The sequence below is a fragment of the Tribolium castaneum genome, chromosome 7 (genome assembly GCF_031307605.1).
Source record: "Tribolium castaneum strain GA2 chromosome 7, icTriCast1.1, whole genome shotgun sequence".
Lineage (NCBI taxonomy): Eukaryota > Metazoa > Arthropoda > Insecta > Coleoptera > Tenebrionidae > Tribolium > Tribolium castaneum.
This window is the reverse complement of record NC_087400.1, coordinates 151,416-167,376: the sequence shown is the minus strand read 5'-3', so window position 1 is coordinate 167,376 and position 15,961 is coordinate 151,416. Positions and strand designations below refer to the sequence as shown.

At 38.5% G+C, this 15,961-nt stretch overlaps 3 protein-coding genes and 1 non-coding gene across 7 annotated transcripts; 1 reads left to right on the top strand and 3 right to left on the bottom strand.

Annotated features, from left to right (window-relative positions):
• Positions 1-78: 78 nt before the first annotated feature.
• On the bottom strand, positions 79-8,389 carry Zn72D (Zinc-finger protein at 72D). Of its 3 annotated transcripts, XM_064358076.1 has the most exons (17): positions 8,240-8,389; positions 7,796-7,995; positions 7,616-7,743; positions 6,535-6,670; positions 6,271-6,478; positions 5,919-6,073; positions 5,750-5,866; positions 5,580-5,683; positions 5,340-5,522; positions 4,432-4,608; positions 3,801-4,108; positions 3,442-3,746; positions 2,444-2,535; positions 1,844-1,939; positions 521-775; positions 375-477; positions 79-330 (listed from the first exon to the last, which is right to left on the bottom strand). In XM_064358076.1, the coding sequence occupies exons 1-17, from the start codon at positions 8,287-8,289 to the stop codon at positions 257-259; spliced, it is 2,691 nt and encodes an 896-aa protein (XP_064214146.1). In that variant the 5' UTR covers positions 8,290-8,389; the 3' UTR covers positions 79-256. The 3 variants fall into 3 exon arrangements, with proteins under 3 accessions (XP_064214146.1, XP_064214144.1, XP_064214145.1); XM_064358074.1 differs by having other exon boundaries at positions 5,580-5,866; XM_064358075.1 differs by having other exon boundaries at positions 79-318; positions 5,580-5,866.
• Positions 5,179-5,309, bottom strand: LOC135266843 (small nucleolar RNA SNORA79). The gene has a single exon (XR_010335052.1). It is a non-coding gene; the product is annotated as a small nucleolar RNA SNORA79 (small nucleolar RNA).
• Positions 8,390-8,741: 352 nt separating the features above from the next.
• BckdhA (Branched chain keto acid dehydrogenase E1 subunit alpha) lies at positions 8,742-10,299 on the top strand. The gene is made up of 3 exons (XM_966570.4): positions 8,742-8,929; positions 8,996-10,116; positions 10,164-10,299. The coding sequence occupies exons 1-3, from the start codon at positions 8,864-8,866 to the stop codon at positions 10,237-10,239; spliced, it is 1,263 nt and encodes a 420-aa protein (XP_971663.1). The 5' UTR covers positions 8,742-8,863; the 3' UTR covers positions 10,240-10,299.
• THADA lies at positions 10,272-15,885 on the bottom strand. Of its 2 annotated transcripts, XM_064358072.1 has the most exons (13): positions 15,622-15,885; positions 15,250-15,572; positions 14,986-15,205; positions 14,711-14,940; positions 14,286-14,664; positions 13,565-14,235; positions 12,847-13,521; positions 12,656-12,788; positions 11,941-12,567; positions 11,733-11,887; positions 10,905-11,686; positions 10,762-10,853; positions 10,272-10,715 (listed from the first exon to the last, which is right to left on the bottom strand). In XM_064358072.1, exons 1-13 carry the CDS (start codon positions 15,742-15,744, stop codon positions 10,314-10,316), a joined length of 4,812 nt encoding a protein of 1,603 aa, XP_064214142.1. In that variant the 5' UTR covers positions 15,745-15,885; the 3' UTR covers positions 10,272-10,313. The 2 variants fall into 2 exon arrangements, with proteins under 2 accessions (XP_064214142.1, XP_008200323.2); XM_008202101.3 differs by having other exon boundaries at positions 10,762-11,686.
• Positions 15,886-15,961: the final 76 nt, after the last annotated feature.

Sequence of the window (15,961 nt, the reverse complement as noted above, 5' to 3'; positions counted from 1 at the left end):
CTCTAACAATTGGCAAAATTTCAAAAGATACCCTGCACTAGAAAAGTTGGAAAAAAATAATGAGTGTTACCACCAACAACTAGTGTAATATTTTATTCATCATCAGACAATACAGCTAGAAAACAAAATTACGACTACGTAGGTAGATATACAAGTCCACAACAAAAAATCAGCATTTCTATCATTTATACATCAAAATACTTGTAGTAGTAGTAGTAACTGGTAGAAAATAAAAATTACTAGAAATTCCGTTAATTCACTTTGACGTTTCCGCCGTAGTCTCCCCTCCTTCCGTCTTGACCATCTTTCCACTGTCGCCTATAACCACACCTAAACTTTACCAGTCCCAAAAAATCCCCCAAACCACAACTTACTCTCAGAATCGGCCTGTTCGCCACCCGAACGACGCCGCTTCCGCGCCGACCGATCTCTTCGGAACACCTTCTGCTGCGTCGGCAACGGATCCATACCCAAAACCTAAACTAAAACTAACAAAAATCCCCCAAAAAATCCAACAAACCTTATAAATCTGCCGATAGGCAATCAATCTCAACGCATACTGCGCTGAACAAGTCAAATCTTCGCGCTGTTGCGCCGAAAGACCGCTGGCTGCATCCGGACTGTCTTTCTCACAAGGGTCCCCTAAACCAGGTCCTCCAGGGAGCAATAAACCACTAGCCACAGCTTCCATAACACGCCGAAGAGCATCACCAGGTGATAACTGCACTTGGCCCGGAACTGACGAAATCACCTTTTCGGCCAGTAATTCCATTGCCTGATTGGCCAATTAACCAACAATTAATACCATCTACAGCCTGTTCCGTCTAAACCCCACATTAGAAATATTCAAAGAATTTTAAATAGAAAACTATGTTTTTAGATTAGTTGCGTTATCTAAAGGCCATTTACCCGTTTTCGGGATATTTAAATTTTTTTGGAAATTTCGGGATTTGCACCTGTCACTTAAAAAATCGCTAACTCTCTTAGTTTTAGAGATTTCGAAATCATATTTGGAGAATTAAAAGAGAAAGCCTATATCTCATCTCCAGTGTGTTCAAAATTGGAAAAGAAATTAACAAACCCAAAAATTTTTTAAGTCCAAGTTTGGACAACTTCAAGTACCTATAACTTAATTTCTTCAAATGGAATGTCCGAATTTTTCTTTTACTAAATGGAGAAGATTTTTTTCTACATCGATTTGTTTTAGCAATCCCTATACTTATCTGTGATAATTTTCAAGTTGTTTGTTTTTTTGACATTGTAGAAATTTTTTTACAGCTATTTTTGCATAGTTGGCCATAAAAATATTTCTGATTAAATCCAACGACACTCTGTTCAAAATTGTGTTGTTCGTCCGTGAAAACAAAATAAATTCATTTAAAAAACTTTAATTTTTTATAACCGAGCAGAACAGCAGGTTCAGCAGAACCTAAGAGATTATGGTTATATACAAATTGTCAGATGACTATCATTATTACAATTTGCAATACTTGTAATGTGGGGTTTAGATGGAACACCCTGTAATTCACACAAATGATTTAAAAAGTTTTGTCTCGGACTTGGGCATGCAAAATCGTCGATTTATGCAACGATTCTGTGAAAAAATCCAAGTTTAATTTTAGCTCAATTGAAAACAAACGCAATAAAAGTTGCGTTGTCAAGCATTGAGCTCAATTTTTTCTTAAACTTTTTAATTATAATTTTATTAGATGAGTCGCAAATGTCTGTTGTTATGGTAATCTATTCTGCGGGCGACTGCGAGTTGTATTATAACCATAGCAACCAAACAAAACAATCGTCATGGTAACATTGAAACCAGTGGCGTGGTGTAAGAATTACTTACCCATGAGCTTAGGGGTGACCATGTGGGCACTCTCTGACACAAATCCCTCAAAATACGAATGATGACCACGCAGGAATGTAGACCCAAAGCCCTAGCCTATATCACACACACACACACAAAAAAAACAAATCAGATTTTTTTTGATTCAATGTTAAGTGTATATATTTTTTTAACATTTGAGGGTTCTACAACTATTTCAAGTAAACGTTCGTTGACGGTAGTGACTGAATTAATTAAAAATGAAAAAAATTGATTAAGAGAGAGAGAAAAAAAAACGAATATAGAACCCTCCGATGATTTAATCTGAATTTGATGTGAACTTTCTTCAATCAAGAAACTTGAGACTTTACTTTCGTAATTTCCAAACTTGTTTAAAAAAGGGAATAGAAGCAAAAATAAAATATTCTAGCACAATACAAAAAAAAAAACAAACAAAAAATATTTTTTTTTAAATAAAACGGCTCCGATTCCCTACCGAACCAAACCAAAAACTCACATCGTCAGACTTGATTTTTTTTAAGTTATGTATCAAAAAATTTTTTTAATATTCAAATTTTCGCGCCGCGGTGTGAGACAATTTCTGATTATTTAGACACAAACCTGGAACCATTTGGTATGTCTGAGGGCTGCCAGCGCCTGGAGACACTTGCCGCGTGCGAGAACGTCCCGGTCCAACCCGCCGCTCGCAGCTTCTAGACATCATCAAGAAAGGGTGTTTGACCATCTGCGCCCACCTATCACACCAACACGTTCCACTCTCCCCTACACCATTTTTTTTGTGAGAAAGTGAAATGGTTGGACAATGTGAAAAGTGAGCCGGTTGGTCAAAAATCCTTATCCCACACCACACCTAAAATCAACTCGAAAAACAACCAAATCACAGTACATCAGTGGTTATAAGTATTGGACCCAAAAAAATAAAAATAAAAAATACAACAATACACAATTTGTTTCACCTCATTAGCACCGAATTTCTTCTGCTTCAGTGTAGTATCAGTCCACGACTCACTTTGTGTTTATTTATTTTTTTTTATTATTTTTTTTTTTGACATATTGAAACAAAAGACTGATACAGACTTGACAGCTGTCAAAACTAGAAGAGAAAACAAAAAGTCCAATATTTATTAGAAACGATCAAGGTTTAAGCTGATTTTTATTTTAATTCGTTGCTCAATCAATCAATACCCACCTTTTGTTTAGTGTCTTCATACGAAAACAATAAAAACCTGTAATTGTTGTCGGTAATGTAGAACTCTATTTTCACTCTTAGAAGCCTACAAAAAACTTGAACAATGTTGCCACGTTTGGTAAAATCACCAAATTAAATGCGAAAAACACCAAATTGAAATTAATGTAAAAACTGTAAAAAAGTTATAATAAAAAAAGATATGAAATTTTTAAAATTCTGCTGAAATGTAAACTTTTGTTTACATTTTATAACCCTATATACATCTGGTGATTTTTTTGGTGCATTGGCAACACTGTCGACACACTCAAAATTCTTGCAGCTTAAACCCCGCACAAGTACTGTACATACATTCATTCATCCTAATTTTTTTAGTTTACTTCGCGTTTTTTTTAAATTAATATTCTGTTACCTTGCTCTCTCATAATGGGACTCGTCAGTTGTACCAACACTGTTAAACCATCACCGGTAACAGTAAGTCCAGCTTCAGCTGCATTAATCGTCACCGTATAGTTATTTTCTGGCGCAACTTGTTTCAATGCTGGTGGTAATAAATCAACAACTTTACGCAGTAGTGCCAATGTTGGTTTATCAGCACATAAAACAACCAATTCAACATTGGTATCACCACGTAGGAGTAATCCTTTAGCCAAATGACCGACACGCATCACACCTTTAAGGATACGGTTGGCATCCCTGTCTTGTTGAAAAGAAAACCTGAAAAAAAAAAAAATTGAAAAAATCACCAGAAAAAAAAAAACAAACACCAACAATTGATTATCTCGTCCATCTTCTTTCTGTTGTTGTGGTTGTTGTTCCGGTTTTGTTTCTTCAGCTGGCTTTGGAGTACTTGTACTTGCTTCACCTTCTTTTGTTTGTGGTTGGCCACCTTCTTTAGTTTTCGTAGTTTCGGCCAATTGATCGGAAACCATCTTCAGGGCACGTTCTGTATGACTGACAATACGTTGGATTGTTTGCAATTCCTCTTCTTTTGGATAGATTTCTGAATGACGTGCCATCACGTGACGATCATCGCTTGATTCGGTTCGACGAGCCATCGGCATACCACCTTGAAAATACTAAAAAAAAACATTTTTTTTTATTTTTTTCAAGTTGGATAAATTGTTTACATCACATTTTTATTATTACACAAAAACTGAGAATCCTACAAAAATGAGATTTTCATTATGACTTTAAAAGGCAAAATTCACACTTAAAACTGTACTAAAGTTGAATAACTTAAAAAAGTTAAGTGCATTTTATAATTAGACGAGTCACACATGTCAATTGCTATGGTAATTGTATTGTAACCATAGCAATGAAACAATACAAACGTCACATAGTCATGATAACAATAAAAACCAGGGGAAATTTTTAACGTAAAAATTAAAATTTTACATACGGGAGGTGCACCTCCAGCAAACGGTGGTCTTCCACGTGGATACGGCCCCAGATTTCCCCTGCGACACATTTCCATATATTCCTCCTCGTAACGGCGACGATCTTCCCAATACATTCGATCATCTTCATCTTCAGGCATATTGTAGTGACGACGAGCCCAGAATTCTTCACGTAAAGCCTTCAACATAAAATAAATTTTTAAGAGTCGGTTTACAGAAAGTGAAATTAAAATTTCATTCAAAATTAAACTAATTCTGTAAACCGGCCCTAAATCAGTATATACGGTTAAAAGTTAAAATTTTCACTGTAGATAGGTTTTATAACGTAGGCATCCAATAAGGGATTTTTGGAAAAATCACCAGTGTTAAAATTTGAATGAAAAGCCGTCATTTTTAAAGTTATAACCATGAAATTCGATTAGACTTTGTCGTTCGACTTTGTTCATTTTTGAGCAAACTTTCGTAAAAATAAACTCAAAAACAAAAAATTTGGCTAAAAAATCGTAAGACTAACTCTAATATTACATTATTTTTGCCTTTTTTTTTAAGTTTTTGCAATATTTCGCTATAAAAAAAAGAGTTTTAACAGGTTTTTGTAGCAAAATTTGGGTTTTTTTCTAAATAATTCGCTAAAATTTGCTGAAAAATTACCAAATCATATCGAAATTAACATTATTTTAGATATTTTCGTTCGACTTTATTCATTTTTGTGCAAAATTTCTTAAAAATAATTAATAAAAAACCAAAAAAAATGTAAGAGTTAGCAAAACCCAAACGTTTATAAACTTGACAACGTTCGGCGTGAAGTAACTCATTTTCTTTACGACAACCTTAAAATTTCGAAAAGCATTTGAACGCTCAACAAAAGGAACAATTGTCGATTTTAAAACTGCAAACAAAACAAACTTACAGCACGTCTCATTTTTTCCTCTTGAATTTTACGTTGTCTTAGTGATGGTTTCACATCAACGACCAGATCGGGATTAACTTTTTTCTTGTATTGTAAACGATGACGTCTCCCTTTCATGTGCATTTCTTTCGCATTGGGATCGTTGAAACGACACTCGCACAGTTTACAATTGAAACTAATCACCTGTTTTAATAAAGTAATTAAATATTGACTGGAAGGAAAAATCAAAAATTAACTTACTTTTCCATCATCACTTTTAATTTCCTCGATATAATCTTGTCCAACTGGTTGTATATCAGGTTCCGGTTGTTCATCAACATCGTCATCTTTCGAATCGCCATTACCTGTGGGAATGCCCAGACCTCCTGATTGCACAAAGTTTATCTTTGGTGTGGAGGAGACGGACTTACGAGGACCACCGATTATTTCCGGTTCCTGTGGTGGTATCGGTTTGCCTAATTTCGTATGTAATAATACCACTTTTTGATGTTTGGCTCCACGAATATGAGCAGCGTAAGCATCATTCCCTGTATTAATTTCTATTAGAAAACAAAAAAATAATAATAATCAAGTCAGTACCTGTACAAGTAACGTCACACAATTGACATCGCAATGAATTACCGGCACGATTCTGATTGGTTACAGCAACGGAAGCGGCCATTTTAGTTGCAGCTTCACGTTTCTTATGTTTTTGACCTTCCAAATGTTCGCGATAAGTCTGAGGACCAGCACAGCTAAAGACATACAAACAAAATAAATAAATAAAACAGTCAACAGATTAAAAAAAATGTCAGATAAATGACAAATCAATTGTCAAACAATGAAATTTCAAACGCCACCTATCTTTCTACTATAGCAAGGTGTCTGAACGAACAATTGCATTGCTACCAATCGTCGTAATTCTCCTTGCATTACACTCCTACCAACTTACCTAATCTTACAAACGTCACAATAATGTAATTGTTGTGGTTTAGGTGGTGCTTTTGTTCTCATATTTTTCGCACCAAGACCACCTTTTTTGTAACCTTGCCAACCGCCTGTTTTTTGTTGAGCAGCGCCACCTTGTTGTGCCACATACATTGTTGCTGCTGAATATAAAGCAGCGTCGTAACCGGAATAGGTTGTTGTCGAATTAGCTTCTAAGAAATGATTTTTTTCTTTGTTATTTGAATTTATTTGAATTTTTGTTTCTTACGTTTTGCTTGAGTTGTCGGTTGTGCAGCTATGGTTGTTTGTGCTGCTGGTTGAGCATAGGATGCTTGATAACCGGTCGCATTTGCTTGATAAGTTCCAGTGTATTGGGCTGGTTTTGCGGCTGCAGCTGCAGCTGCCTGAAAATTAACGAAAAACATTTTTCGTCGTGTTGGCAAAACGACTGACGCGCGAGAGAATGAAAAAAATTTTCTACGACGGGATTTATAAATAAAATTATTATTATTACAAACAGACAGCGAGACACGATGAGAGAGATTTATTTGTAACATCATAGACGGATTTAGTAGCAAGTTAAAAAAAAAAATAAAACGCTGACTAACAAGTTCGACAAAACAGTAATTTTTTTTCTAATTTCGTGTAAAAATATCTTATAATTCATAACTCATCAGGTAAGAAATGCTATTTTTGGAGTGTTATTTAATCTATTAATAGTGTACAACCTGGAAACACAGTTTTCTAGGCCAAACTTAACTTAAACACTGATTTCCTTCAAAAATCATTGAGAAAATTTAAGTTAACTTCTTTTTACATCTTGCGATAAAAAATATTGTTTTTCTGAACAGGTTTTTTTTCAGAGTTTTCAAAAATTGTACCGAAAAAATCTCCAAATTAGGTGAAAATTGCCATTTTCGAAACAAAATTTCACACAAAAAAGGAAAACAAATCCGCTATAAAAAACAAAAATACACGAAATTCCGAGTGTTTTAACGAAAATTGAAATTATATTAGATTTTTTGTTCGACTTGGTTCTATTTTGAGCAAAATTTCATGAAAAAAAGTCGAAAAACCAAAAAAATTGCTAAAAAAATATTATTTTCAACATTTTTTTTCAAACTAATATTAAAACTTTTTTTTTTAATCTAGTAATCGGTAAAGCGCGAAAAAAACTTGGTGAATTTAGTTTTTAACAATTGTTATAATAGATATTAAAATTAATCGTAGTTGGTCTTGCATATTTTTTTTGTCACTGACACCGGTAATAAAAACAATTTGGTAATTTTCTCACTTGACGATTGGTACTATCATATCAATGTTACCCCCCAAATTTGGGGCCCACTTACCGCAGCCTGAGCTTGTGGTTGTCCTGCCGCCCTTTGAGTATAAGTGGTGGCATACGTGGCCGGTTTGGCGGCAGCGGCGGCGGCACTCTGGTCGTACCCCCCCGTATAACCCGCAGCTGCCGTTTGCCCTATAACAGCCCCCTTATTCCACGACTTTCCCCCCACAAAAACCAAACTCACCGTAACCGTACTCGTAGGCAGGAGTAGCCCCCGTTCCCACCGCCGCGTAAGTCCCTTGTCCGGCGGCGGCAGCCGCCTGATACGCCGTATCGTAGGTGGCGGCGCGTTGGGTGCCGTAAGTGGCGGCGGCGGCCGTTGCGGGGGCGGCAACCGCGTACCCCGCCTGCCCCGGCTGGTAGGCGGCTCCGGTGGCGGTAGCGCTACGCAAACAATGATAAGGGGCTGCACTTTATCAATAAATACAGGCTTTAAAAGGGGGCCAAGTGACGCTCAACCGCCGCCCGCTCGATTATTGATCGACAAAATGCCGGCGCCATTCCCAAGGACGCCGGTTTGGGAGACACAAACATTGCGGTTTTGCGCCCCCACGTGCGATCCACTGCATGGGCGTGTGCGGAACGAAGGGGGGCGACATGAGGGGGCTAACAAGGGGGGCAAACTCACCTATATTGCGTTCCCCCGTGCGTAAAACCAAAATAATTATTCGTCGCCATTTTACTGGCACACACGCAGACAAATAAGACAAAATGCGATCGGGGCGACGTCTACAATGTGAACGAACCGGAAAATGGAAAAGGCGCCAAATTTCAATTTTTTGCGGTTATTTGAGCTCGTATTACGTTTTTTCGACCATCAAACACGTTCTTGAACCACGCTTGCAATTTTTCCTGTGTCTTGTGACCGACTATCGTAAATTACGATAATAATTGCAGTTTTTGGCTTTTGTAACCGTACGGGCAACCAACAATACGACCAAAATTATCAATTGAAATGCCTCAAACTGCTGATAAGGATAACACAATTCACCAAAAATGATAATAAGTGATTTGTTAGAAATTTTCCGATTGAGAGGAACCCCTAAAATTACATTTATACTAACATGAAATCAAAAAACAGTGGTAACGGAGCGCTTATTAAATTTCTCACAAAAAAAACATAATTAATTCGTAAATCCCCTCCCCTTACTATTGTTTTTTTGGAATATTTCAACAATCGCCAGCGATTACTTGATAAACTCGCCCGTTATTACACCAAAGGTCAGCCCGAAAAACATTAAACAGTGATAAAATGGCAACGCGAAAGTGTCTCCAACTGTTGAAAATCCCAAATCGGCGCTTATTCCACGGGAATAACGTGAGTAATTAATATTTTCTTTGAGTGATTGGAAAAAATATTGTATAATTGGTTGCCTAACGCCAGGCGTTATTAAAAGAGGGCCCTTCTTTCCCGGGAGCCCAGACAACCTGGACGGAGAAATTGTCTTTCGTGACGAAGTCCAGCTATGCCCCCATCCCCGTGTACCGCGTCATGGACCGCAAGGGCTCCGTTATCGACCCTGAAGGTGACCCCCAGCTCCCCAGAGAAACCTTGCTAAAAATGTACAAAGACATGCGAACGCTCAATATCCTCGATAAAATCCTGTACGAGAGTCAACGTCAGGGCCGCATCTCGTTCTACATGACCAACTACGGCGAAGAGGCCATACATATTGGAAGCGCGGCCGCTTTGGACCTGGAGGACGTCATCTACGGCCAATACCGTGAAGCCGGCGTTTTAGTCTGGCGGGGATTCACCGCCCAACAATTCGTCGATCAGTGTTACGGCAATCGGGATGATCTGGGCAAAGGGCGCCAAATGCCGGTGCATTATGGCGCCAAACACTTGAATTTTGTCACGATTTCGAGCCCTTTGAGCACACAGATGCCCCAAGCTGTGGGGGCTGCCTACGCCCTCAAGGGCAAAGGGCGCGTCGTGGTATGTTACTATGGTGACGGGGCGGCGTCCGAGGGGGACGCACACGCCGCTTTTAACTTTGGGGCGACGCTGGAATGCCCAGTTATTCTCTTTTGTCGGAATAACGGGTATGCGATCTCAACCCCCGTTAAAGACCAGTACCGAGGAGACGGGGTGGCGGCAAGGGGGCCCGCCTTTGGGATCCACACATTAAGAGTAGACGGGAATGATGTTTTTGCCGTTTACAATGCTACCAAACTTGCGAAAAAATATTGCCTGGAGGAGAGTAAACCAGTGGTGGTTGAGGCAATGGCCTATAGACTGGGCCACCATTCAACTTCGGATGACAGTACAGCGTACAGGAGTCAAGACGAGGTTGACCAGTGGGCCACTACTGATAATCCAGCCACGAAAATGAAGATTTATCTGATGAAGAAAGGTTTATGGAGTGAAGATGAAGAAAAGAAGTTTCTCAAGGAGAAGAGAGAGGAGGTAATGACGGCTTTTACGGCCGGTGAGAAGAAACCAAAGCCCAATTGGAACGAATGTTTTAAGGATGTTTACAAATTTATGCCCGAGCATATCGAGTGAGTCAATCATTGAGTGAAGGTTGCATTTCTACCAATTTTTACAGGAAACAAATGAACGACATGAAGAAACACGTAGACAAGTACAAGAAACAGTACCCGGTTGATCAATACGAAACGTAATGTTAGTTTTTTGGAAAAATAAAACGCTGTAATTTTGGCGGGAAAATGTCACAATTTAAATTTTTATTGATTAATTACGGAAACCTGAAATGCAATTCTAGGACCGGATTATACAAATAAGTAAAAAAACACTTAACAGTGGCATAGTCATCATTCTTGACCCGATTTCGCAAAAACGTCAATATTTTCGTACCAAAAAACAACTTAAAATCCCTATTAAAATCACTTGTACACCCCTCAATAAACACTAAAATCCGCCTCAACGCACAAATCACAGTTTTCTTCACCCCTGAATCCACCATAAGCGATGGTAACTTGATTAGAGCGTTCAGCACAACCCGTGTGACCAACAGCGCCCTCTCTTCGATTAAAACAGACCCATCATGATCCCAAACCAACCTATGAAGCACACAACTGGCCGCGTACGCCACTGGAATATTCTCAGCCCATGTGTTCAACTCACCCCTTTCATAAACCTAAAAAAAAGACGATCGTAATGTGGATTTAAAACACGTGACTTACGTCAGAAACGTCACGTGACACTTCGGGTAGGTGGCGCAACGACCACGAAACGAGAAAATTTATGGCATAATCGACCGGTAATTCCCAAACAACTGATGAGAGAAACAGTTCGCGTGAACGCTCCGAACAGGAAACTGTATTACCAACTTGACTCGTTGTTTCGCGAACAAGTGCCTCATCATCTTCCAATAAAACCAGGACAATGTTGGCTAAATTGTATTTTTCCAAAGGGGGCACTTTACAGTTGTTCCATATGTCAACGAGACACTGGGCCACAGCCAGGCGAAGCCACTCGGGGGCTGCCGGGGCTGCGGACTCCTGTAATAATTTAACCAAACTCCCACCCACTTCTAGTTGCCAATTTTTTAATATTGTTTTCACAACGGATATAACACCAGATGTGACTTCGTCATTCGTTGCCATGGCAATTAACGTGTCCAGTCTGCGGTCCGTCTCAAAAAAACACGGATAAAAGTCCAATAAAACTAATACCAAAACCAAATCGTTGCGTTTCGTTTGTAGTTCAGTGGCGAAAAAACGCAACAAGGGTGAATGTAGACTAGCTAGCAATTGTTTTTTCGTGTGTGAATCAAACGAATGTACCAAAAGTTTGATTTGAGTACAGATTTCTACATTACCGGCCACTATTAAGGGGTGTATTTTAAACCGGTCACAGCTCACTTCTTGATTCAGATAAATCAATAAATGGAGACACTTTTGACGTATTGGCGTGTTTTCTGTCAAATATTTGACAAACATGGCGGCGATCACGTGATATGTGTTATCACAACGTTTGAATTTATTTAAAACGATGAAAAGTAACAATTGAAAACGGCTCCATTCGGCATGTGCGCCCTCTGTACGCATCTCTGATAACAACTCTACGATTTTTTTTAATAAATCCAAATTTTTGTAATCACGACTTCTGTAACAAAAAATAACTAAAACACTTAGTGACATGTTTTTACCACCTTGATAGTAGCATAAAAACAATATCCATGTACAATGTCATACATAAGGGGTGATGCACTCGGCTTTCGCCTCGTGTCAATAAACCCAAACTTTGCTCAAGATACGTTGTTATTGGTAATTTATCGAAATCTTTGCTTTGTACAATATGTAAAATCTGAAACAAACAAATCTAGAGTGTTGTCAATGATATTGTTTTGTTTCCATTACTTGTAATAACAATCCGTGACGTTCATTCATCGTCAAATTCCCCGAAATTCGTCCAAAGCTTTCATCCAAACACATTTGAAACGAATGTTCACCAATCAGTGCAATTGAGGCCCTCGCGGCCAAGTCCCTCGTGCGTAAACACGAACTTTTCATACACACATCAATATAACACAAATATTTCAACACTTGTGTATTAATCGTCTCATTACAACCCGGTGAAAGTTGGGTTAAAACCATTAAAATTGGTTCCAAAACTAGACTTTCACTTTTATGGCACTCGTGTTGTAGCTCGTGCAATAAAAACTCAAACAATTGCGGATAACGGGCATAAAACACGTTCAAAGCCATCTTAGTTTCCTTCACACCAAAGATACGCCTCACTAGCGCCGACCACAAAAGCGTGGCAGAATTTCGTACTCCCCATGTACGGCTTTTGTAATTTTTTAACGCCAAAATTGCACCACGATCCACATATGTGACGATATTTTCACCCAATTTCGCATCTTTGAATACGAAACGTAAAACATTGAGACAATGGATAGGGGAATCACCCGATATTGTTAAAAGCGAATCGAGAGTGCTTCGGAGAAACTCGATGTTTGATTCGGCAAGGTTCGGAAGGAGACTCTACAAAACCATAGTAGTTTTTTTTTATTGCTGGACGGTTGGTACCTTCGACCATATATCATGATATATGGTCGAAGGTTGGTACTACCAGAATTAGAAAAGGAAGACCGGCACTGCGACGTGTCGGTGATAAACGATCGTCGATTGTTTCACCAGTGCAAAGAGAAACGGACTCGGTAAGCCACCTTGATGGCAATTCGTTCAAATTGCGGTTTTTTGAACTGGAAATGTGAATTTAGCGCCAGTTGCCATGGAAACCATTTGTTTTCGAATACTTACGTCAGAAAACTTTGACAAATGCTGTTGAAAGCGACATGAGCTTGCTCGAAAACGCCTCGATGTTTGGCTTGAATGAAAATATCTAAGAAAAAATCGCCGATTTTTCGTAGAAAAAATTCCGAATTTTCCTCCTCATTTTGTATGTTTTTTTTGACAAGATCTGCCATCAACAGCATGATTTCTTTCATAGTTTTCCACGAATTGACAAGAATTTTTTGCGATTTTGACGATTGATCCGAGTCGGTAATGTCGGTTTCTTCAGGAAGGTAACCTTCCGGTGCCAAGTTGGCGACAATTGGTAACACTGCAGTGGCGTATTTTAAGCACAGTTGGCAGTACTGTTTGAATGTGTAGGTGAAAGCGTCCGGATTGTAGCGAATAAGTTGGAAAATTCCATAAATCGGGGTTTCGGCATTTAAGTTGGTATCACTGTCAAATAAAGGTGCAATGACATTGATTTCCGCTTGTACCAACATGAAGTAGTAACAAGCCGAAAGGCTTTGATTCGGACGAATATCCGTAAGCATGGTTACCAACTTTTCGGCGAAATTGTCCGAAAGGTCGAATTTTTCGACCGGAAATGACTTCAAAATTTCAACGGCTAAACTTTTATTCGATTCATAACCGTCAAGAATTAGGTATTTTAAATTCCGAATATCATCGGCCTGAAACAAACTAAGATCAAAAGTTCGTTTGCTCGAAAAAACTCATGACTCACTTTCTCCAATCGTAAAAATTACGAATTAAAAGTAGCAATTGCATAGAAATACAACGGCGGGAAAAATTCGAATCGGGCGATAAATTAATTATTAAAATCTCCAATAGGTGACGTAGAAAATTATCATATTCCGAATTCGGACTTTTGGTCCAAGTGACGTCAAATCGGCGCAAAATCTTCTTAAAATACGTCACGAACCGATTCCTGATGTTGGCACTTGTGACTGAAACGTTGTACCGAAAGTACCGAATCAGAAACGTCAATTCGAATTCGGTAAAAATTTCAGTACTTTTCTGACACTCGGCTACGGCTTGCAACACTCTGATGCGAATCTCGTCGTCATGGTGACACATAAACAATTCCATTTGTTTTTCGGGGATTAACCCACGCCAGGTGTCAACACTGTCAACGTCTGATACGAATTTATCACCGTTCAAACGTGCCAACCGAACACACTTTAAAACAATTGAACACTCAACCGTCGTTGTCACTAGATTTGGAAACAAAATCGGGAAAATTGTTGGTTTTTTACGCACAGCCAACGTAACAATATCTTCCAAAACGTTCGTTTGTTTCATTCGTAAAACACCCAAAACTGGTTTTAACCAAACCTGCACTATTTTTTCGTCACAACTCTCCTGTAGCATTAGATTGGAATAGGCTAAACTTGCCTAAAACAACCACCAATTAATTACGAATTACAGTATTCTGTATTACCCACAATCTGATCCGATGTTGCCGCGGCAACCATTAAAAGTTTGTTGCGAAAATTCGAATCATACAAATACGAATCGATTACGTGACTGGTCACGTGATACGCAACAAGTCGTACTTTACCGAAAGTCGGTAACGAATCCAAGTCGGCGATGAGTTTTTCCAACGCCAACTTTTCGCCACGTTTTTGTGCTTCAATTGTCAATTTTTCAAAGAGTGATTTCGTGTTTTGGGTCACCTGATCGACGAAGTGGTCCAAATGTGTCCAAATAAAGTCGAAACTTTTGATAAAAAGTTCCGAAAAGTTCGACGAACGTGTAATTAAGACCGAAAGTGAGTCCAAAGTTCGTGTTATGGGGACAATTGGGTCGGGGAAGTTTGTCAAACTGGAAAAAAATAAGTAACTAGGTAACGGACTTTTCGGGGATTTACCTCATCCCTAAATCAATTAAGTTTGTATAAAGTGATTCGTAAAGCGGTTTTTTGGCCACTTTTACGTTCAAAAGGACGTCACGTGGTACAGTGTTTGAAATAGTCAAGTAAAGAATTGCTTTCAAACGACCAGTTTTGAATAAATTCGGAAAATTTTTACTTTGGAGAATCAAACAAAAATCATTTTTTTCGTTATCTATAAACTCCAAAATGGGGTAATTTCGGTGTTTCTATGAACAAAAAATTACAAATTGCTCCCAAAATTGAAAACTTACCAAAAAAATTGTTTCTTTTGCAGGCAAAAGGGTTGAGAAGTACGAAAAAACCACGAAACTGTCCAAAATCGTCTCAAATTTAAATTCGCAATTTTGCAAAATCTCAAAAGTCATAACAACCATTTCAAGGGCATAGTTACTCAATTGTTTCATATTGGCATGTGGTAACGTCACAGCCAACTGTTTCAAAACCATACTCACGTAACAATCGTTACCATGGCTACGACAAACAATAAAAATTTGACTTGATCACAGCCAACTTACGATTGAAGCGCCTCCAGACTGTAGAAATAAAACAAAAACGTCTTTTCTAGAAAATCATCGGGAAAATTTTGAATAAAACACGCAAAAAACTGCACGACTTTCTCGCACAACGTTAAACTGAAAACAAAATTATCGAAATTTTCTCTACATTCATTCATCACACTTGATGCAATGTGTTCGAAAAAACTACTTTGGCCAATTTGGCGCACATTTAACTGCTTGTACATGTATTTGAGCAAATTTTTGCGCCCGTTTGTGTTAATTAACGCTTCGATTATGACGTTTCGGGCGCCAAAGTCCTGATGATGGTGGTAGGTGTCAAGCTGGAAAAAATCGTCAATTTCGCACTGTACACCCTGCATTAATAATTACGATTTCGTCGATCAGTTTTTTATAGAGGGAATCGTCATTGCATGATTTTAGGGCATTCAGAAGGGGGCTGTCGGGGCAAAATTTGTGACTTGTGGTCAATTTCAAATTAAGAATGGGGGCCATAACGAACGACTTGCAGTATTATTTAATGATTTTCCACAAAATATCACATAAAACACGTTAAATGTGTTAACGCATTTTTTTTTAAGTAAGGTTAGGTCAAGTGACAACTTAACGCGGCAAAAAACCCGGTACGAAATTTTGGCGAAAATTACATTTACGTGATAACTGCAGCACAGTTCTTGCGTTCCATTTAATTATAAATTGTTAGCGCTCCGAG

Coding starts and splice junctions, on each gene's coding strand:
- Zn72D (XM_064358074.1), bottom strand. CDS start 8,289: ATGGCGACGAATAATTATTTTGGTTTTACGCACGGGGGAACGCAATAT. Junction 2,536..3,441: donor TCCCATTATGAGAGAGCAAG/GTAACAGAATAT, acceptor GATGATGTCTAG/AAGCTGCGAGCGGCGGGTTG. Junction 478..520: donor CCTATCGGCAGATTTATAAG/GTTTGTTGGATT, acceptor GTTTTAGTTTAG/GTTTTGGGTATGGATCCGTT.
- BckdhA (XM_966570.4), top strand. CDS start 8,864: ATGGCAACGCGAAAGTGTCTCCAACTGTTGAAAATCCCAAATCGGCGC. Junction 8,930..8,995: donor GCTTATTCCACGGGAATAAC/GTGAGTAATTAA, acceptor GCCTAACGCCAG/GCGTTATTAAAAGAGGGCCC. Junction 10,117..10,163: donor TTTATGCCCGAGCATATCGA/GTGAGTCAATCA, acceptor CAATTTTTACAG/GAAACAAATGAACGACATGA.
- THADA (XM_008202101.3), bottom strand. CDS start 15,744: ATGGCCCCCATTCTTAATTTGAAATTGACCACAAGTCACAAATTTTGC. Junction 15,206..15,249: donor AGTCTGGAGGCGCTTCAATC/GTAAGTTGGCTG, acceptor TGTTTGTCGTAG/CCATGGTAACGATTGTTACG. Junction 11,888..11,940: donor GTCACGGATTGTTATTACAA/GTAATGGAAACA, acceptor TGTTTGTTTCAG/ATTTTACATATTGTACAAAG.